Source organism: Saccharomyces paradoxus, chromosome XI (assembly GCF_002079055.1).
Source record: "Saccharomyces paradoxus chromosome XI, complete sequence".
Classification (NCBI taxonomy): domain Eukaryota; kingdom Fungi; phylum Ascomycota; class Saccharomycetes; order Saccharomycetales; family Saccharomycetaceae; genus Saccharomyces; species Saccharomyces paradoxus.
The window spans coordinates 635,001-652,287 of record NC_047497.1 but is presented as its reverse complement, the minus strand read 5'-3'; the positions used below and the strand labels follow the sequence as shown (position 1 = coordinate 652,287).

Here is a 17,287-nt window from a genome sequence, read left to right as displayed (position 1 = left end):
AGAATGAATTACACAGAGAAGAGAATCTACATATATTATAAAGACTTTGCTGCCCTTATATACCTTTTTTTTGTGGCCTTCTATATTCTGCTCAGTTTTGCTATCCCGCAGCCAAGTCTTACTTAATACACAAACATGCCATTGCCCAACCAGAGGCGTCTAAGCTTTACAATCCTGTTTGGGCCCTTTATCCGCCTATCCACAACGTTATACAGTCCAGAATCTTGCTAGTCTAGCCCGCATATTTCTCTTGTATAACTTAAAATACCCGGAGCTTCAGTGATATGTACAACACAGCCGTGCCGGATGAAAGGAAGCTTGGTTTTTTCCTATTGTGAATCAAAAAAAGAAAAGAAAAGCCTCCGAATTAGGAAAGTCAGATCTCCATTCACCCGTTGTCGTCCCGATATTTTCCGACGGTTCGCGTGGGGATGTTCCGATTTTTTCCGATGAAGCCTTGGATGAGGCTATGCCCACTTTTCCCAGTCGAAAGTTATGTAAGTCTGTTGGTTGGTTATATGCATATAAAAGTATATATTAAAAATTAAAGTGTTATTATGGGTGTTAGTGGGATTATTGTTGCAAATCTACGTACAACGAACGCTCAATCTGTACACAAATGGCGCTGCTCGCCGAGTTTTGTACACAAAGAAAACACAAATCGTGTGCTTAGCGTTTTTATTTCTTTTTCTTCTGCTTTTTTCTTCATAGTATCATCGTCAGATATCAAAACCACGTAATTAAAGCGATGAGGGGAGAGACGCGGTTGGCTAGCATTCTCTAATTTTTCTTGTGCCTTCATTACGGATTCGATGACAAATTCGTCAACATGCGTCCTCCATGTTATTTGTTCTTCAAATTCTAAGTTCTCTTCAATGTGTGTCGCTACATTACCTGTGAATCTTAGAGGTAATACTTTATCCTCATAGTAAAGCTGTCTGATAGTTATTATGCCTCTTGTGGCAGCCTCCATGACGTTCTCATCCTTTGATTTACGTAAAAATCTTAACTCTTGGAATGTGGTTAAACAAATAGCAAATCTTAGTAGTCTATTTTGTGCTAGCTTGAATATGCGTGCAGAGTGCCTTAGCCACGATGTTGCATCAAAAACAAAGTACGTGGTTTCAAAATCTATTTCTGGATAGTCGGACTTCATACATTCCAGGAATAGAGCTTCGTTTTCCTTTTCGCTGTTATAAGTGATACTGGCTTCTATGTTGTTGTTGCTGCTCGGGACATACCATGAAGTGTAAAGCGAGGCGCTCAAAAATTCTCCATTCTTATCAAAGCACGTGTAATCGGCACGCAGTTTTTTATAGCCAACATAGTGGAAGATATTATCCCCCTCAATGACACTTAGTTCCGGCTCAGCATGCAAATCAGTGTTAGTTTCACTTCTTGCTTCAGAGATGTCAATAATGCTCTCTAGGGCGCTTAATACTGGAACATTGCTGCGTATATTGCTTAAGGGTTCGAGCTTGAAGACTAAATTTCGCAATATATTGGCACTTTGAAATGACGAACTGTTTATCAGCGGATCGTTTTTGATTATTACACCTATTGAAAAAGTTCTTGATAGCTCTTTGAAAAGAAAAATTGTTCTACATGCCCTTTTCCAAAATTTTTCGCCATTTTCATCTTTTTCATCAAATATAATTCCATCTGTTGGTGAATCCAATGCCATATAATCCTTTATCCCGACCTCTTGAAAATTATCTTCACTACTAATCGAATGTGTATTTTTTTGGCAAATGGTGTCGAACCACAATGTTCCCCAACAGCCCCAAATTTCCGGCAATTCTTCACTTCTATTAAATGATTCTAAAAGTTCAGAAAGACTTAATTTATCGTATTCATTGCATAAATCTCCAATAATAGGGTTTGATGTTTGGTTTTCTAACAGATACGCTATCAGCACGTTCATAAATGTAACGATTGTATCCCAAGGAAACACTCTCTTAACAATTAACATCCAGAACTCCTTACTAACTGGATCACTCAATCGGTTACTTTTCAAACAAATTGAGATGATAAAGTATATCCATGGTAAAACATGAGGCAATGCAATTCCTAAAGGACCATGTAGAAATTTCCGAAATACTATCATACCGCATTTCAATGAGGTCATATTTAGAAACTTTAATGTTTCCAACCAAGCTTCATTCGTTAGCATTGAAGGCAGTATCGGACGCCTTAAAGTATCGATGTCATTGAAGAACTCTGCTAGTAAATCATGATCAGATATGGATGTGGTAGAGCTCATTATTTCATCGTCATCTTCGTTGTCATTTCGGCTGTTGCCCGTTGAACTCTCCGTCACAGAAGAGTCATTATTTGAAGATTTTTTACGCTCCTTTTTGTCCTTCCTCTCCTTCAAATACTTCGGTAAATCAAATAAAATTGCAAACGGGTTTTTTGGCTCTCCGAATCCAACAATTTGTAAAATATGTGATTGTGCAAAAGAGGGACCATGCCTAAAGAAATACTTGAAAAAATCAGGATTTTGAACGAACATATCCTCTGCGTTGAAAATATTACAACCGTTCGCATCTATACCGAACTTTTCAATAAAGTAGCTCAGCACGACATTTTGTAAATCTGGACTTTCTAAAAAACTGGGCAATAGCATGGCTTCACTATGTTTCAAGTACTCAATCAACAAGGAGTTTCTGAGATTGCCATTATTTCTTTCAACAAACGCTCTTTGATAAATGTTATCAATAACCAATTGCATATATTGTGGAGATGGAGTGAATGTTTCCTGACAGAAGACACTTTTCCCCAAATTTACAAAAGCTTCCAGAGTGTTTTGCTGTACGGTTGACATATGATAATATAGCTTGCCATGGTTATATATATATTTCATCGCTTCAGTATACCAGTGCTCAGCACTTAGTTTCCAATCGATAAAACTTGAGGGATATAATGCTATAGCCATTCTTGATAAGTCCCCTAGTCTTTGTAGCCAAGTGATAGAATACTTGGACGGTATGTCGGAAATCATAGTTGACAATGAAACAAAGACATGAGTAATAAATTGGCAGCAAACTTCAGGATCCATGAAATTGGAAAAATTCTTAAGAACGTCAAGAAATGTTATCGTGCCGTATACCCACAGTCTTCTTTCGATTCTATATATTTCAACGATTTCCTGGCCAATGACCAAATCATGAGGTGGCTGAGATGGCAATAAAGCTGTAGTAATAAAAGTGACATAGTTGTTGACCAGATCTGTATTAATCCTATAAATAGTCCAAAGACTTTTCAGTTCGGTGGTTTGAGAATTTGTCAGTTGTGAGCACCGCTCTTGCAATTCAATTTCTTGCTTAACTATCACTTTGTACAATTCTTGTAATTTTTGGATCAGAGCAATGCCCGATCTTTTATTATTTGAGGGTTTGCAGGTATCATTTTCTTCCCCTTCATTACTATCATCACTATTATTAATATTATTATTGTTGTTATCATGGCTGTTGTTGTTGTTGTCGTTGTTGTTGTTGTCGTTATTGTTGTCGTTGTCGTTGTTGTTACTATTGCCATTACTATTGAAATCTTGAGCTTGGGCACCGTTATCCTTGTCGTTGATTTCTTCACTGTTATTAGACTTATGCTGGAAACTGTCTACAATGTCATTCTTGGACTGTCCGTTTGACCCTGCATCCACGAAAGCCAACAACCTTTTTGAAATGTTCAGCGGTTTTATTGTATGTTCCGGGCTCCATTTCTCATGTGTAGTGTTACCTCCGTTTTCAGTAAAAGGTTTCGAAATCAAAGCAGAGGACTGTGTAACTCCAATTGAATTTTCTCTTTTCGGGGCCCTTTTTGAACTACGTACATACCTAAGGGAAGGATTTTGCCCTAATTGCTTAATTATTGGTCTTCCTGAATGAGTACTGTCATTATTTTTCTCTTCGATGTTTAAAAATTTAGATCTACTTATTCGCCTCTTACTGCTATTTATATCATCGTAAACTGAGTTTGAATTTTGCCTTTTGGAAGACGGATTTAGCACTTGAAAATCTGATAAATTCAAGCTTGTTGTAGTATTATGTACCAACCTGGGGAAGGACGGAATGGCAGATGGCCGCTGCTGCTGTGATGCAGACAGGAACATCGAACGAGTATTTTCATTTTCAGAAAGCCTTAATGGATTCTGAACGGAGGTTTCCGGCATAATATACTGGATTGTGAAACTCCTTTGTGTCTATATATGGATCACACCCGTCTATGACTCTGGATCTTATTGGCTGGTCGTTAATCGTTAATATTTCGACCAACGTGCACCAGCAAAGAAGGAAATCAAAATAAACAGTTATTCCTCAAATTTAGGGAAAAAAATAACAAAAAATCGGAAATTCAATGGCGATGGGAGATAGGCCAACACCAAAGCTCTATATCCTCTTTTGAAAAAACGTCTAAGTCGTACTTGCGAAGCTTCTATTTGACCACTCTTATCTTACTCCAAAGGTCTAGCATGACTTCTACTATCCAAAAAAAACGCCAAGCGCCGTCACCCTTTCATACCAAAGCTTTTTGCGTTACCCAGCCAATGGGAGTGAATAAGGCTTCAACTATATATATGGTTAACTCAAGCAAACAAGTAACATTCACACATAAGCCCGGAGTATTTGGCAACTAAACCTCGCTTTATTTTTTATATCTTACTGCTATTAAACATATTTAAATTATGATGTGCCTAAACGTCGTCTAGATATGTACGACATATGTATACTAATACGTTGCATTCTGATGTTTATGATAGAACGTCCATAGCCTCTACAATGGTCTTGATACTGTCTATAATACTGCTGACACCCACACGAAGTACCCTATCATCAATGCTTCTAAACTGGACCAGCATGACATTTTTCTCGGAGCTGTAGTCTACTTGGAAATCTTGTGGTTTCAAAATCGGGTCCGGAGATAGAACCTTGGTTGCTATTGTTGCTTGTCGTTCCGTTTCGAACGGTATTTTTAGCTCCCTAATGTTTGAAACGTTTATTAGTTAGTAAACTATGCAGCGCCGACCTCCCTGTTGAAAAACTGCTTTTACTTACAATGTATGATCCAGTGACTTTTCCCGTTTGCTTGTCATCAGTTTCCTTTGCTGTTGTGTTTGCCGACTAGCTTCAGCTAAATTAATGTAGGTCTTTCTACCAACTATATTACTTGCTCCAGCTTTAAAGAAACTGTAAAATCGCTGGAGTTTTCGCGAAGACCTACTTTTTTCTTTGGCGTTGGTACAGAGATCGGCACACCAAGAAAACCTGTTTTGAACATTTAAAACATCGGCTATAAAGACCCATGATTCATTTTCGTGTACAGAAGATTTAGTATTTAGAGTATCACAAAAAGCACGAGGTACTCTCCTTAATTCAGAAAATAAACATTTGTGCCATCTATGTTATTTCATATTAGCTTATACGTATATATACACTATATAAAAAAAGAATGCTGTTGTAAGTACATTACAAATGGTCTTGAGCATAGTACAGAATGAATCTTATCCACTTGGAAAAAGCCTTTTAACTTTGTTCTGATCCCATGTTTTCATTGCCTTCTTCATGATTTTTCTCGCCATCACCCTTTTCTTCCTCTCTTTCTTCCTCATCATCAGTCTTGATCTTTTTTGAATCATTCGCGAATTCTGTAGTGTCCTCGTCGTCATCATTTTTCAGCTCTCCAACCTCATCAATAGGTCGTTTATTGGACTTCGTTTCCTCTTCTATTGCGTTCCCCGTTTTAACAAGTTCTTCTTCTTTCTTTTGTTCTATACCGGCTTCGGATTGGATATCTCCACTTAACGAATCCTTCTGGGCTCGTTCGCTACCAGTAAATTCCTCCTCATTTGTATCAGTTGACAAGGTAGAAGATGAAGACATTAGATCTCTTGAGGCGGGAATGTTGAAACTGGGCGCCAAATGAGTTGGTGGATCTATTTTGTTGGTCGAAAGCTCCCTTTGGTCGTTATCATTTTGCAAAGGTTTATTTGGGGATGGCGAAGTAAAAGGATTAAATCCACCTGATGAAGATGACTTAGAGTTCAATTTCAAGAGTTTTTCGCCCGAGAGTAACGGGTTGAATAGTGAGTTTGAATTTTCTTCGATTTTCCTAGGTAACCCCAGCAATGGATTTTGTATATTGTTTACCAGTTTTGGAGGGCTTTCAACACTTTGTTTCGTTTCTGATAGTTGAGATTCCATCTTGGCAAGCTTTCTTTCCAAAAGGGTAGTTTTCATCATCGCTTGTTGTTTGCCTTCTTCGAAGGATTTCTTCTTTATTACTTGCAATTCATTGTTTAACTCCTCCCTCAACTTGGTTTCAATCTCTGCCCGTAATTTGTCCCTCTCATCAAGTGATATATGACTTGAATGTGGTGGTTCTTTTAGCTCTTCTTGTAATTTTCTGTTGAATTCGTCTTCTAATTCCTTTTGTTTCTTTTGAACCCTAGTTTCTAGCTGTTCTTGAAGCACCATATCCATTTTTCCAGACTGGTGCATTGATTTTATTCTCTCTTCGACTTTTTCATCAAACTCTTTTTCCAACTCCTCCTTCTTACGTTCGATTATCTTATTAATTTTTTCCTCAGTAGGTAATCTGATCCTCTTTTTGAGAGCTTCCTCAGCTTCACGAATCCTCCTGGATACATCCTCCTCATGCTCGGATTCCCATTTTTTTTTCATTTCCTCCATATCAATACTGGTTGGTTGGTTTAGCCTTTCTTGGGCCTCAAGAATTTTTTCGTTAACTTCTTGGGTTTTTTCTTCGATGAATTTGATTTTATCTTCTTCAAAAGACTTCTTCATAGATTCAACTATTTCAGATAAGTCATCTTGTTCATTTGCTGATGCAGTTTGTAACTGTTGCTGAATTTGCATTTGTTTTTCTATTTCTTCTTTTAAGGTTGTAATCTCTTCATTTAAAACCTTTATCGTAGAATCATAAGAAGTTGCATTTTCTTCTAACTTGGCCTGAAGCTCACTAGAAGATTTTTCCGCATCTTCTTGCAATCTTCTTATCACTTCTAACTGGTTGTTGTCTTGTGCGACTTTTGCGCCCTGTATCTCTTCGATTCTCGCATTTGCGTCTCTCAAGGAATTTTCCAATGCGATCTTTGCATCTTTCAGGTTATTGACTTGCTCAGTTAATGAGTCCTGTGATAGTTTTGATGTTTTTAATCTCTCTTGAGCTTGTCTTCTCAACCTGTTAAATTTTTCCTCTGCTTCAGCCCCTTGGCGCGTTTTATTTTCTAGTTGCTCCTTCAAATTTCCTATCTCATTTTCTAGCTTCTCATAATCGCTTGAGCTCAACTGTTGATGTTTCTCTAATATGTCTTGTGAGCGTTTTTTCCAGCGATGGACCTCTTCTTTAGCTAATCTGAGCTCTTGTTCCTTTTCTTGCATAGAATACTTCAAGGCAGTTAATTCAGACTCAACAGGAGCAACATCTTGTTTCAGTTTATCTAATTCAGATTGAAGTTCCTTATTCTTATTATTGTTGTTTTCCAGTTCATTACGCAGTGTTATGTTACTTTCTCTTAATAGATTTAATTGATTCAATTTTTCCATAATGTCGTCATGCTGTTGAATAATGGAAGAATGATTCTCCTTTTCAACTCTTGAATTGTCCAGTTTGGTACGAGCTTCTTGTAATTCAACATCCATCAAAGATATTTTTTGTCTTAACATTCTAGCATCTCTATCGGCCACCGTCACTTTCGTGTCTAGAATGTCTCTTTCACGACGTAGTGTGATTAAAATATTATTTAAGCCAGGCTCGCTTTTCGAATCACCAACTTTTTTGTCCGCAGCTGTGTACAGTTCGATTTGATCATACAATAGTTTATTCTGAGATGATAAGTCTTCAATGCGAGAATTTGACAAATCTAGTTGTTCTAATAAAGATTCCTTTTGAGAGGACCAACTCTTTTCGTTTTCCTTCAAAGTATTTTCTAGCTGATCACATGCTAAGTTCAAGGTCTTTACTTGACCTTTGTAAGTATGCAATTGTTCTCTTAATTCACTAATCGTCTTAGAAACATCCGCGTGCTTTTGTAATTCTTGTTCATAGTTATTTTGAGCAGCGTTAGCGTATATTGTTTGTTGATCAAGATCATTTTGAATTTTTGATAGCTTCGATTCATATTCAGACTCAACAGCTTCAATTTCTTTGTTGTTATTCTGTAAAATCAATATTTTTTTCTTGAACTCAGCTTTTTCTTTTTCCATTCCTTTTTTCTGCAAATCAAGCTCATTATTCAGGTTGAACATTTGCTCCTTTAGAAGCGAAATCTTATCCTCCAAACTAGCCTTTTCGTCAGCTAGGTTGTTAATTTGGTTAGTAAAGTCTTTGCTAGATTCATCTAATTTAGAATGCATTTGCTGTAGGGACTGAGAAGTGGTCTCGTACAGATCCTTGTATTCTTGAATCTGTGAATAGGCATCAGTCAAGTTAATCTTGGATTTTTCCAACTCCTTGCGTAAGGAGTCATCGTTAATTGTTTCATCCATAACATTATAGGTATGCAAACGGATCTTGTTCTCCTCAATCTCCTTTTCTAATGATTTGACTTTATATTGTAATTTTTCAATCTCGGTTTGCTTACCATCTACAGAAGTCATAATTGACTCATTATCTTTCTTTAAGGCCTCAATTTTATTTTGGTACCATTCTATATTTGAATTGTTGTCTTCTTCCAGCTGTTTGATGCGTTGGTCCTTATGAGAAGCTTCCTGTTTTATTTCGCAGAGGTTAACTTCGAGTTCGTCTACTTTGTTTTGACATGACTTCCTAGTTTCTTCCAATAAATCCTCACGCTCTTTTTGTAAAGTTTGTAACTGAGTTACCATTATACGTAAACTGGTCTTTTCGGAGGAAAGTTTATTCAGTTCTTGTTTCAAATTCTTTTCTAAATCAACTTTCAATTTTTGTTCTTCTTTTAAATTCAATAATTCTGTTTCAACAATGCTTAACTTGGATTTACAGGAAACATAATCATTAAGTGTTTCGTGTGTTTTAGAATCTTGTTTTAGAATAGTACTTTGCAAGTAATCGAACCTCTTGCGAAGTTGATCGTTCTCGGCTTTAGCTAAATCTAATGTATTTGAAAGTAGTTTGAATCGTTCCTCTGCCAATATTCTAGATGATTTTTCCTTTCCAAGTTCAATAGAAATTTCACTCTTGCTATCATATAGGTCCTGTATCTCCTTGTTCAAAAGTGACATATTTTCAGTAGACTCCCTAGTAACTTGGGAAACATGAGTTTGCAAATCTTGGACTTGGGATTCGAGGTCTCTTTTAGTCTTGGTTAACTGCCGTATAGTTGAATTAATGTACGACGCATCTTGGTTGGGGACCGAGGTTTTCGATTTTTCAAGTTCCTTCTCCAGATCCTCAATTCTTGATTCTAGTTCTACTTTTTCACTTTTTAAAGTCAGTATTGCCTCTTTAGCCTCATTTACAGTTTCACTTTCAATCTTTTGAAGACTTTGTTTAGATTTGTTTTCCTTTGATTCCAACTTCTCAGCTAAGTTTCTTACAACTTTCAAAAGCTCCGTGTTTTTTTCTTGTAATTGTATAATGTTTTTGAACTCGACTAGCCTTTCGGTTACAATTCCCTGAGAGTCAGATTCTGCTGCGGTACTATCGTCTTTCTGCAAAATATTCTGGATAAAATTAATTTCTTCCTTACGTAAGGGCCCCTTTGAGTCATTAGAAACCGAGTTGGTAACTAAAAGGTACTGTATTTGACGACACAGATCGAGACGTTGTTTAACTAAGGTTTGAATGTCATTTTCACAGTTTGCTAGCTTTTCATTCTTAGCATTTAATTCTTTTATCTTCGCATTCTTCTCATTGGATGTATGCTCTAGTAATAACGCAGCATTGTTTAATTCCTTCTCCAACATATCTGTTCTTTCTTTGAAGGAGTTTATGATAGGCACTTTGTGTTCCAGTTCCACGATAAATGCCTCGATTTGATTTTGAAGATGCTCCTTGGCACGCCTTTCTTTAATTAATTGTTTCTTCAATAATATAAAATCAGAATTAGATTTTGAAGTCAAACTTCCACTATCCTCATCTGCTTCATCAATTATAGAGGATAGACGCAGACGTTCGCTTTCGCACTGTGCTAATTTTTCCTTCATTTGCTGCAATTCTTTGAGTAATTCCTCATTTTCAGATATGTGATTTTTCGCATCATTTGATATTACATTTGCAGTGTTCGCTTCTCTTGTACTGTTCAATTCTTCTTTTACCGCATCCAATTGTGACTCTAAAAGATCTACTAAACGTTGTTTTAGGGAAATTTCTGCGGAAAATTCTTGCTTTTCGGAATTTAAAGAGTCTGAGAGGCTTTTGATTTCCAGCAGTTTTTCTTGTAAAGATTTCGATAGTTCATTGTTTTTTTGCTTTAAGACATCATTATTTGTTTTCTCCATTTGAAAATCACTCCTTAAATGATTTAATTCATTCCGAATTTCTAAAATTATTTTGTCGGTTTTTTGTCTGTAGGAAAGATACTGTTCATTCTTAGAAGACACCTCCTTTTCTAACCAATCATTATTTGACTGCAATAAGGTCAACTCCTGTGTTTTTCTTTCCAGTTCAGTTCTGGAATTAAGGTCACTAGAAATATAGTCCTGTTGTTTTGTTTCTAAATCTATTATTGTGGAGCGTAGTTTCTTGTATTCACTATCGGAGCGATTATTTTCAATCTTGGCTATTTCGAGTTCTTTTAGTCTTTCGTCCAGTATTTTTAAAGTTCGCTGTTGATTGCTCTGAATTTCCTTCTTCTCTTCAGTTAAATCATCAACCCTCCTTTTTACAGATTCTAGTTCATTCGATAATTTTGTCTTTTCGTTTTTTATAGATTCGAACTTAGCAAAAGTATCATTCCTCTCTTTTCGGATTTTATCATTTTCTCTCATAACTTTTTCCATTTCAGTCTTCAACCCATCAATTTTCTTCAAGGAATTAGTCTTCAATTCATCAAATGAGACGGTAATTTGTAGGTTCTCTGATTTTAGTTCATTAAATTGTAAAAGTTTATCGTTAAGATGTTTTACTACATCACCGTCAATTGATTTAACCTGTTCCAAAGAGCAATCGAAAAAAGAAGCAATAGCATTCAATCTTTCGTCCGTAGTTGCACCATTTTGTATGCCTTTCATTGAAGTACCATGATCCGTCATTATGCTAAAAAGTGGCGTTACTGATTATTTGTGTAGCTGCGTCGAGTATTAGTAAGTCCCGGTCAGCACAAGAGATATAAAAATAGACAGGCGGCAGTATATCTATCAGTAACTGTTGTAAGTGGATGGTGTCTGTCCAGAGCCGTAGGACTCAATGGTTTAGTTTGATCTGTTTTCTGTTTGTATTCAATTTGCCGTTTAGTTTTCTTGTTGCACATACTCTTGTTCTCTTGTCAAAAAGGAATGAAAGGAAACAAAAAAGGAAGAGCGCGTTACCCTGCGCGTCGATCATTAAATCATAATTAAGACTTATGTTATTATTTGTCCGTAATATTCATCCTGGCATCATGTTATTGGGGAGTAACATTTGGTGGCCCACCTAGGGTCTCTGAACGATTGAGCATTCATTTTTTTTCTTGAAATTGAAAAAAATTTCTGTGAAGAGGGATAAAGAGTGCCGGTTTCAATTTAAATGAAGAAGGAACAATTTAACTTTTTTTTGTTAAGAGTAGCTGCACTTATTGCGGTAACTTCCGTTCTTCAATCATGGGAAACATAATTTAGTGTTAAGCAACTAAGTAATACACGACACAAACGAAATCTATGACATGTTGTTTCGAACTTTTGACTAACTATTAGATTTGGCAATTTGGCACTCATTGGCATACTTTTGCTATTTTTTCTCTATGCAGATGAGAATAGCCGCCTTTTCTACCTATCTGAAGTCATATCCTCTTTCGATTATCCCTTTGAGATACTATTTCCATCCGTGCCCCTGATAAATAAGTGTGGATGTGTGGGTTCAAACTTAGTATTTTACTGAGCTTTTTTTTTTTCATTTTCTTCATATTTTGAAAGTACCGCAATACGATGGGATGAATAATCCGGCTTATGATCCCGCCCCATACTAGCCATTACCCATCTATCCCAGGCATTATGGGTATGCTACTCATAGTCTCAAAAACACAAATAAGAGCAAACTTATAGATCGCTGCTTTCTGCTTAACAAGAGGTAAAGCCACCAAAGGTTCAAAATGCAAATGTATGTTACGGCGAATACAGAAACACTATGTTCATGTAAAAAGAGGATTGCTACGATAGCCAAAAAGTCACGAACAGAAAGCATAAGAGGAAATTATTGACAAACTCACATATTATTTGAAGCAAATAGCAATTGGGAAAAACTATCCCTGTAATAAGTTCTCGGACTTCCACCAGAAATCATATAACAAGGCGGAAAAGTCACGCATGGCTAGGAGGGGCTTGTCTATTCCATTATTTTTTTGCAAAACATAGTTGTTTTTCTTTGATAGAGGAAATTTTTTTTTTACTAACGTGAAGTTTCTTTCTTTATGAACGAATGCACGCTTGTGCTAACTCCATAAATGAATTATTACAATTTTGTACAGCTTCGTTAAGACTTTGACTGGTAAGACCATCACTTTAGAAGTTGAATCTTCTGACACCATTGACAATGTCAAGTCCAAGATCCAAGACAAGGAAGGTATCCCACCCGACCAACAAAGATTGATCTTTGCCGGTAAGCAATTGGAAGACGGCAGAACTTTATCTGACTACAACATCCAAAAGGAATCCACTTTACATTTGGTTTTGAGATTAAGAGGTGGTATCATTGAACCATCTTTGAAAGCTTTAGCTTCCAAGTACAACTGTGACAAATCCGTTTGCCGTAAATGTTACGCCAGATTACCACCAAGAGCTACCAACTGTAGAAAGAGAAAGTGTGGTCACACTAACCAATTGCGTCCAAAGAAGAAGTTGAAATAGTCGATTTATTACGATTTCCACAAATTCAAAGTTTGTATACACCACGATTTTTTCACTACATATATATTTCCTTTTCTATTCTATTTGTAAATGAGAGGAAATCTTAATATGGTCCTCTTTTCACAAATTGTTCTATAATACAATATATATCAAGATATAATAACAAGTCATTTGAGATAATGACATGCAAATATGCGAAACAAAGATTAGACGAATACAAGGAATGTGAAGGAGACAAGATAACTCCGTGTTGTATTTCATAGTTTTATGAGTTTAAAATTTAGATTTAGTGAATATTATACAGTATAAATTATACATAAAAAACTATCTCATCTGTTCAATAGCGATCGAAAAGGAGAGTTCTGTGAAACGAATGACAGCAGTAGAGAGAAAAATACTGTTAACATAATACAGTAAAAAAAAGAAAGAAAAGATATTAAGATTAAAAACAAAAAGGGTGGCTCATTAATACTTGGCAGTGGATCTTAGACTTTCCATTGGTTCTAATATTTCGATATCGTTAGCTTTAGGTGCGGAAATTGGATTGAGATCAAATTCGTCTTCATCCTCGTAATCCATGGCGTTCATTTCTTCTTCTGTATCGTTATACTTTCTGAAGCAAAACCAGAACAAACAACCAGAGATGAAGCAGGCAACAGCCAAACCAGTGAATAACCATGTGAATTTAGGATCAACGGTTACTGGAGATAAGGCACAACCAATGGCGGAACCAAAGGCGTTAGTCAATAAGAAAATGGACATGATGAATGATTTCATAGAAGCTGGGGCTTTGGAATAAGCGTATTCCAAACCAGTGATAGAGGCGAAGATTTCTGAAAAAGAAATCAAGACATATGCAGGGATTTGCCAGCAAACGTGGACATGATTTGGGGTGTTGTGACCCAAAGGTTCCTTATACCATGGACCAGCCTTGTAAACGAAACTTTGTAGGACAGCAGCCCATGTCATCGCAAAGGACCCAAACATGAAACCGAAAAAGATTTTTGTAATTGGTTTGAATGGAGTGTATCTCCTGATGAAAGGATAAATAAACTTTTCAAAAATTGGGATAAAAATGATCAATGCAATGGAATCGAATGCTTGTAGGAAATCGTTGGGGATTCCATGCAATTCCATCATACTAGCTTGAGTAATGAAACTGGAGATCATTGTACCGTATTGTGTCCAATAGATTGGGTAGAATACAAACACCTTACAAGCCGCCAAAGCCCTCTTAATTTCATCAACAAATTTGTCGTTCCATGGGTAGTCCTTTTCTGGATGAACAGAAGGTTTAGCAGCGTTGAAGTCGAACTTGTTCTTGGTTAAAATCCAACAAACTTTGAAACTTTTGGCAATAACTTTATCACCAATTGGTCTCTGAATGTATTGCTTCTTACCGAAAATCAAAGTTACAACAGCGATCCAAAAGAAGCAGAAGGGCAATAGGTACGCTGCCCAGAAACCCTTATGGTATTCTAATTCAGTGGTGGCCATTAAAGATAGAGAGCCGACATTGATCATAAAATAGAAAAACATGAAAACGTTTTGTAAAGTAATGTTTGAATCAACGATGACTCTTTCGCCTGATTTTAGCACTTTGATAGAGGGTTTCCGTTTGGGAAGCTGGTCGGCGATCAACACGGAAAGATTGGCCTTAATCATACCAGTAGCAATACCGATCAAAATAATGGCAGCAATAAACCCACCAATAGCACTGTCTCTGTTACCAACGGAAGGAATCGAAGTGATGAATAGAATAAAGATACCGGCAATGTAGATAGCCGTGCCGCAACAAATTGTATTATACTTACCCCAGAATGTATCTGCGACGTAACCACCGAAAACCGGTGTAACGTAGCACCAAAACTGGAAAAAATACGACAACCCTGTGGCACCTTGACTGTTCAAGCTCAGAACACCTTTGGGGGAGTCATTGGGCCCATATTCCATGTAGTTTTGAAATGGCGCAGAAAGCCCATAGTAGGAGAATCTCTCGGAAAGCTCTACAATAGCGATCAGCCAGCATCTCATGGGGATTTTACCACCAACGTGTCTTAAAGTCTGCATTTCTTCTTCAGTGGGAGCTTCGAAGTCTTCGTCCTCCGGGGAAGGAGACAAGTTATAGCGTTCCGTAGAATTAGCGGCATCGTCGCTAGCGTAAGAGTCCTTCAGCGTTACAGCTTGGGTCTTCTCCTCTTCGATGACGGGGAAGTCGCCTTGCTTTTCGTCCTGAATATCACCTGAGCCTTGGCTAGGGTGGTTGAGCATTATGAGTGTTTGATAACGATATAATTTGAAGAAAAAAATATAATAAATATGTTGTTTGTAGTGGGGCAGAACTGTGGTATGCCTTCTCTTTCAGGATGACAAATAAATATAATGTAGTAATAGTGTGGAGTGAGACAAACTTAAAATAGACACAAATGGAAAGGATATAGAAGATATGTACATCACTTATATATTTTTATAAAGTTAAAAATGAAAAAGAACAATAAACTGAAATATATAATGATATGAGTTGTGGTGAGCGGAGAAATTGAAAGGAAGAGAGGCAAGAAGTAAAGCCAATCAAAGAGCTAATCACACTAAACAGCTATCATATAAGGGATTTCCGTACAGATAAGAGACCCAGGTTTTCCCAAGAACTGCCACCGCTTCTGTAATCGCCATCATATCGAGGAAAGGCCTGGGGACTTGAAGAAAAAAAAAGACAACCGTCCTTTTTCTTGCACTTCGAGGATCCCGAACAGGAAATTAGCAAGGCGGGCATTCCTTTTCTATTGTGCAGGTACGCTTGTTTCTCTGACACAAAATAATCCGGATCCGGCAGCTCGTGGCACTTTTGATGCCATTTTCACCGTAAAGAAAAAAAAAAGTTAAAAAAAATCCACAGAAACAGTTGGAGCATACAGCCATGAAAGAGAAGCATTGAGGAGGAGAAGCAGCCCAAACCATGGCTGTACTGTGTGCACTTTTCTGTCTTGACACAAACGGTAGATTGCGTCACGTTTCTGCGGACGCCGTTAGCCCGTTGGTGTCATGTTATTGCGGGATTTTTTGATGCCGTGAACCAGAGCCGAAGGAGGTGAGTCTATGTGTTCGGCGCCGTTATCTTATCTTGCCAGAGAATTTTTCGACTTTTTCAGGAAAGAAAAGTAACAGTGCTGATCGCGCTACCCCAGGGTTTTCTCATTCAATTTTGTGTCGCTTTCTTGCTCTCTTGGTGGCCGTGCGCGTATGCCGGTGCCGTTACGGCTACCTGCTACACTTATCAATCAACTTGCCGTGGACTAATCAGTCTTTTTTTCCACAACAGGATTTTGTGGTTTTGCAGCCACATCTGCAGGGATTATGGCGTTTTGTTTGTTGTCGTTGTTTGGTTTAATGCTATCGAAAATGTGGCGCTGGTGCAAGTTATCTAAATTAGTTACCGATAACAAATTGTGACAAGATTCCGTAGAAGATTGTGATGACATCTGACACAAAAAAAAAGTAGATAACAAAAACAGGGCAAAGGTGTCATTTTTTTTGCCAAGGAGGACTATTTTCTCGCACAAAAGCTTATGATTTTACTGTAATGGTGCTTTCTTTAGACACATAAACTCTCTACGTATGCTCCTCTTGCGATTTTGCACACACTTTTTTCTTACCCCTTATCAATAATGGCTGATTAAGTCTGCGCCGTCGCTTTTCGTTTCGATTAATTCATCTTAGTCGTCAACCTTGTGGTGTGCGGGTGTCGCAGTCATTAATGTTCCTTATCGTGACAAAGGTTTACATACTCCTGCTGTTTACTCCAAAATAAAGCTTTCATAGAGAAAGAATCGTCTCGGACAAGGTTCACCCCTCTTTTTAATTATTGCATCCTTGTTTTGCAGTTTATACACCTCTGTATTTCTGGACAAAACGACAATTAGAACCTCTTTGCAATTTAAGTTCCTTGCCCATTCCTTCACAACGGGCCGAGAAAAAATGGAGTTGATCCGAAGAAGCTTTGAACGGGAAAAGAAAAAAACCTTCCCATTGCTCGAGCATACAATTTTTTTTTTTTTTTTTTTTCAATGCAGGCTGAAAAAAATTTACTTGATGATCGAACTCATCGCACTTTAATTCAAAGCAAGAAAGGTAATCAAATCGCATTACACTTAAAAGTACACAGCAATGGGTTCCAAGAAAATCAAAGTTGACGAAGTACCAAAATTAAGTATTAAGGAAAAGGATATTGAAGAGAAATCTTCTTCCTCTTCCTCCTCCTCATCTTCCTCCTCTAGTTCTAGTAGCGAGTCTTCAAGCAGCAGCAG

General features: G+C 37.2%; 5 protein-coding genes across 5 annotated transcripts in view; 1 reads left to right on the top strand and 4 right to left on the bottom strand.

The window, feature by feature from the left end:
• Nucleotides 1-604: 604 nt before the first annotated feature.
• On the bottom strand, nt 605-4,174 carry ESL2 (Esl2p; the record flags this gene model as incomplete). Its single annotated transcript, XM_033911823.1, has 1 exon — nt 605-4,174. The coding sequence occupies one exon, from the start codon at nt 4,172-4,174 to the stop codon at nt 605-607; it is 3,570 nt and encodes a 1,189-aa protein (XP_033767714.1).
• A 579-nt stretch (nt 4,175-4,753) lies between these two features.
• Nucleotides 4,754-5,095, bottom strand: PCC1 (chromatin DNA-binding EKC/KEOPS complex subunit PCC1; the record flags this gene model as incomplete). The annotated part of the gene is made up of 2 exons (XM_033911822.1): nt 4,754-4,982; nt 5,058-5,095. The coding sequence occupies 2 exons, from the start codon at nt 5,093-5,095 to the stop codon at nt 4,754-4,756; spliced, it is 267 nt and encodes an 88-aa protein (XP_033767713.1).
• Nucleotides 5,096-5,525: 430 nt separating this feature from the next.
• MLP1 (Mlp1p) lies at nt 5,526-11,195 on the bottom strand (the record flags this gene model as incomplete). Its single annotated transcript, XM_033911821.1, has 1 exon — nt 5,526-11,195. One exon carries the CDS (start codon nt 11,193-11,195, stop codon nt 5,526-5,528), a length of 5,670 nt encoding a protein of 1,889 aa, XP_033767712.1.
• Nucleotides 11,196-13,448: 2,253 nt separating this feature from the next.
• PTR2 (Ptr2p) lies at nt 13,449-15,254 on the bottom strand (the record flags this gene model as incomplete). Its single annotated transcript, XM_033911820.1, has 1 exon — nt 13,449-15,254. The coding sequence occupies one exon, from the start codon at nt 15,252-15,254 to the stop codon at nt 13,449-13,451; it is 1,806 nt and encodes a 601-aa protein (XP_033767711.1).
• A 1,893-nt stretch (nt 15,255-17,147) lies between these two features.
• SRP40 (Srp40p) overlaps nt 17,148-17,287 on the top strand; it is a gene marked incomplete at both ends in the record, with an annotated part of 1,122 nt that continues 982 nt past the window's right edge. The window contains one exon of the mRNA XM_033911819.1: nt 17,148-17,287. This exon is cut by the window's right edge and continues 982 nt beyond it. Within this exon, the coding sequence (XP_033767710.1) occupies nt 17,148-17,287 (140 nt within the window).